The following is a 4,979-nucleotide window of genomic DNA, read 5'->3' as shown; positions in this document are numbered from 1 at the left end:
AATAAGTGGTTATTGTATTGGATGTGTTATCTAAATAAGTGATGTCATCGTGACTTTTTTCCTTCGATAAATCATTCGGTCAATTTGCTATAGATGAGCCATCCAATTCGGGTACGACTGCTCACTTTTAAGTTGCTTCTGATTTGTTTCTTCAAGATGTGATTGATTGAGTTAATCTTCCTAATTTTAGGAATAAAATTTTGAGAAGAAAATTGGTTGGTTCAATCTTCCAGACATTCTACTTCCTCTGTTTTTTTCCCCCAAATAAATATCATTTTATACATTAGCCTTTTATCATATCTTCCTGTTCTTTTTAGTCTCCCCACACTCTCCGGGTAAACAGGGGGATAAGCTCTCAGTGCAACTGCAACTCAAACATGATATTTTATCAATCCAATTCAACCATATACATTATATTTGCAGTAAACTTTTCCGAAAGAACGCGAACCTGAGATATTGAATCACATATGCAAATTGACTGTGTACAATAATACTTTGCTTAGATTGTCTTCCTAATAAGTACATTCAAATCACACAATAATAAGTCAAACAAAGAGAAGATAAAAATTCTATGCAGTGATATGCTGTTGTCTGAAATGCTAAGCATAGTTTTGATTTACAGCCTGCACCCTACATATATATATATATATATATACACTGACATCAGAAATACAAGACATTTCAATTTGTCATCTGCATCAAAGGAAATGAACAAACTCTTCAAAGCATTCTAAACAACACTGGACAAAGTAGTCACATCTCTAGACTTCAAATATAGTGGTTAGTACCTTGTTTGAAGGTTGAAAGAGAATTGAAGTTGCAGACAAGAAGGAAAAGCTGAGTCTGAGAGTAACCTTCATGACAGGCTGGATCTCAAAAGATCAGGCTGACAGTATTGTTCAGGAAGAAAAAAGCTTCAGCTGGAGTCATCTGAACTAGAACCAGAAGTTTTGGTCCCACCATTATGTGTTCCAGCTCCTTGATTTTCGTCCTCACTAAGTAATTCATTGCCCTCGTTTGAATGTGAGAAAGCAGAAGTGTAACAAACCGAAATAGCAGATCTGCTGCCCCTCTTCCTACTCTCTTCTGTACTTGTGCCACGTAGCTCAAGCCGCCTACGCTTCCGTGCATTGCGCTTGCCTTTTGGGACATCCTCTCGGTGTGATTCAACCCCATTATCTTCTTCTTTTGAAACTCTGCTACTTGCCTTCTCACTTTCAGATTCAATTGTTGGTGCATCAGAATCAAACTCAGCCTTTCTCCTCTTGCTTGAGTTCGTCTGAAACAGTTTAGAGTCGTAGTCAAACTTCAATTCTTGGAACAGATACATCATAAGCACATCAAGAAAACACAAGCAACAAGAAACATATGTTGGTATTGTCCATGCCCAACTGGAGAGATTCTTGTCAAATGAGTTAATAAATCCAAAAAAAAGGAATAGCAGAACATAAATGAAATGACGTATGCTACTATTTCCTGCATGCAGCTTGCAAATGCATGATTCTCTAGCATGAGTTGTTGCAAGTAAAATATTGAAAATGATACTTGGAAATGCTAAAAACAAGGTTCACCATGGTGAAGCTTAAAAATATGACACTGAAGACAAGATACTGAAGGATTGTACGCTGACACCATAGTTAAGTGTAATATAATCACTCAGCCATCCCCCTGCGTGATGTTTGAACATGTATGAATTTCTAGACTTTATGAAGTGTGATGTAAATGCAATTAACGGCAATTTGGTGATGCTCCCACAGAAGCAGCAGCAAATTTTCCATAATGATCAGATAGATCAAGTGCCCAAATGGTGCATATGTTTAGAAGTCACAGTTACTAAGATAAAGAAATTTTCTTTTCAGGTAGATCGTGTATGCTGTCTTCTGCATATCATTAGGATCAAGAGAATCACAGCCATTGTATATGTTCAGAAGTGACAGTAAAGTTAAGCTTTCTTTTAAAGAAAAGAAATAGAAGAGCATACTTGACAAATTAAATACAATGAAAATTAAAAAAGAATACACCAAGGTATTGTAGTTCAATTTACCTTGGGTCCTTGTTCAATCAAATGGGACCATTCACTCCTGTTCCGTAGACAGTCATGAACAGCATGTAAATAAGTAGGATAAGCATATCGCTCTCCGTTAGGTTTTCTAAGTTCATGCCAATGCTGCAGAACAAAACATAGAACCCAGGTAGTGAAAATAAGTACAATGCACATATATGTCAAGGTGATAAGAGTTGTAAAAATACATACAGGGCGAACAGCACTGCACAGCTCTTCATATGTTATGTGCTTAGTTTTGCTCATTATCTCATCTATCAATCCTGCAAATTGTTACATAACATTAATTATCTATAAGAAAACATAATACAAATTATGTTCATAAAAAGAAAAAAAAATTGAGAATTTACCAGGCAAAGTGCAAGAAATAACACTACTATCATCTCTGGGAACATCCCCAACTGAGTTGCATGCTGCTGGAGTATTCTGTTCACTAACCTCTGGTGAGGAAAAAGGATAATCATTTCTTTCACCTTCAGTAGGGGCTAGAGGATCAGTTTTGACTGTCATGTCAGGGGGTCTAATATGTGAGTCTTTTTTCTTGTCTGTTGATGAATGCTGACGTTTGTGGTAAGAAAGTGATGGCTTCCTAGCTTTCTTCCTGCTTTCATCATGCAACTCCTGAGAATTGCAGTTAATATCTCTAAATCCCACTTCTTTGTTTTTCCTTCTAAATACCTAAAAAGAACCAAATCCACATTAGATGAATGCCAAAGCAGCCTACGGACAGATACAAGTACACTAGAAGAAGCACGCTTACTGAGATTTGATCCTTTCCCCCAGAAACAGGACGTCTGGAGAAAACAGTCATTCCGCTGTTGGTGATTGATTGCATGCCTGTAGCTTGCCGCACACGCGGAATCCTTGGAACTCTAGGAGAACTGTTTAATTCTTGATGCAATAGCAGTGCAAGCTAAGAAGAAAAAAACCTGAATAAATAGTCTTAACAAAGATGATATTCTATTTCAATGCAGCACTTACATTACCTCTTCATCGCTTAATGTTGAGATAGCATTAGAGGACACAGATGCATGCATAAACATAGAGGTATTTGAAGCTTTTGCTGAAGTGTATGGACCTGTTTGATGGCTCTTTTCTGTTCTCTGAGAGGGGTTTGAAGAAACTGGCTTACTTTGACAAGAAGCAAGTTGAGAATGCCTTGAACCAACCACATTGTCAGACCGTAGATTTCCCATTGCAGTGTGTTTGGAATAAACTTTTGAAGAACGGAAAGGTGACTCTTCTTTTGAATCAGATACAACGTGCTCAGACGAAGAGCTATAAGAGGTTTTACTACATTGTGGCAGATTAGATCCCGAAAAAATAGAAACCTTGGACTGACCCTTTGTTAGATTTTCAGAAACCTCTTCCATATCTTTAACTGGAATTGGTGCATTTTCTTCCTTGGGAGCAATACATGAGTTCACCTTTACTCGTGTTTGTTTAGTTGTTTGACTAGCCTTACCAGCAGAGGATTTAGAAATCGAGGTGGATAAGTTAACACCTGAAATAGTTAACTTGGGGATAAGAGGTGATGATGGAGTTAAAGAATCCTTTACGACGCCGATTGCTGAATTCAACTCAACAGTAACCAATTTGCTCAAAGATTGGGATTGTGAGTTTCCGGATTCGCTGCTACATTTTGAACCATGCCCTATCTCCATGGAATTTTTATGTTCCACTGAATCCTCCAACCGTCTTTTCTTAGGTTCACAAGTTCTAGGAAGTAATCCTTCTTTCAATTCTTTAGGCTCTCTTCTACCATCCTGAGACTTATGTCCAAAAGATGCAAAAGTGGATTTATTTTCTAGGTTCTGAATGTTTCCAGACAATGGGTTTGCTAATTGTGATGGTAGGTCAGCCAAATCATGCAAATCTCCAGCAGTGTTATCAACAGTAACATTTAAATTTACTCTTGATAGCCCATCAGCCCCATCAGCTTTCCCTTCATTTAACTCCATTTTTGCAATTGGTGTAACTGCAGCTTTTGAGCCTAACAGTAGTGGTTCATCCAAAATTTCTTTACAACCAGTTGCAATATCAGTATTGGCAGGCTTTGCAGTTCTTATGTCTATCACAATATGAGAAGAAGCTTTAGCAAAATGGTCTTCTAGATTATTCTCATCCTTGGGTTGTTTGAAGCAATAAACAGCACTTCCACCAACCTAAGTAAATTCCCTCAAATATTTAAACTAGCAGCAAAATATAAGGATAATTAAAAATGAGAAATAGGATAATCGGAGAAACAATGACATTTTGAGAATATATATAGAAGAAAGAAGAAAAATCATGCATCTAATGAACTGCCTGGCTATCTATTACACCATTATCCATTTGATAGAAGAGAAACAATGGTAATATCCATACCACCAGTTCTAAAAGTCATCATTATAAACTAGGCACAACCCTTAGGCCTATCAAGTAACAATAATTATATTTGAGACTATTGAACACTAGCCTAGCAGCAACAACCTAGGACCAGAAATTGAACTTGTTATCATCAAGCAAAAACATATATATCCAATGCATGGAGGAAAATGATGGGACAAAGAGAAGAAAGAGAAAAATGTTTCAATAGGAAGTAAACAAAGATAAGATTTTAGCCAAAATGAAAATCTTACACAGCTGTCACTGAAAATATTTTTACTGATAAAAGTATGAGAAACAATTATATATGCAAATTGTCATTGTTATATTATTTAGTGAGATACTATAGAATAAATTGTCAATTAATGACAAAAATAATTTATTATAGTCTCATATCATCTAACTAGGACATTTACTGGTGGCCTAAATGTATGTCTATATCATCTTAAACAAGTCTCTCGGAGTTTTCCTTCGATCGATGCAACTCGATTTTCTCTCTAATGTTCTCATTTCTTAAATTATCCATTCTCGTATGTGTGAACATCCATCT

The 4,979-nt window shown here is 36.5% G+C and overlaps 1 protein-coding gene across 1 annotated transcript; it reads right to left on the bottom strand.

Annotated features, from left to right (window-relative positions):
• Nucleotides 1-483: 483 nt before the first annotated feature.
• LOC141817925 (uncharacterized) lies at nucleotides 484-4,227 on the bottom strand (the record flags this gene model as incomplete). Its single annotated transcript, XM_074705536.1, has 6 exons — nucleotides 484-1,279; nucleotides 2,045-2,167; nucleotides 2,255-2,325; nucleotides 2,413-2,740; nucleotides 2,823-2,975; nucleotides 3,049-4,227. Coding segments are annotated over 6 exons (2,217 nt in total), but the record flags the coding sequence as incomplete, so codon positions are not given.
• Nucleotides 4,228-4,979: the final 752 nt, after the last annotated feature.

Source organism: Curcuma longa, unplaced genomic scaffold, assembly GCF_044706935.1.
Source record: "Curcuma longa cultivar G26 ecotype Majalengka, Jawa Barat unplaced genomic scaffold, ITB_CL_G26_1.1 contig_22556, whole genome shotgun sequence".
NCBI classification, from domain to species: Eukaryota; Viridiplantae; Streptophyta; class Magnoliopsida; order Zingiberales; family Zingiberaceae; genus Curcuma; species Curcuma longa.
The sequence above is the reverse complement of the archived record's forward strand: the minus strand, read 5'-3'. Positions and strand labels throughout refer to the sequence as shown.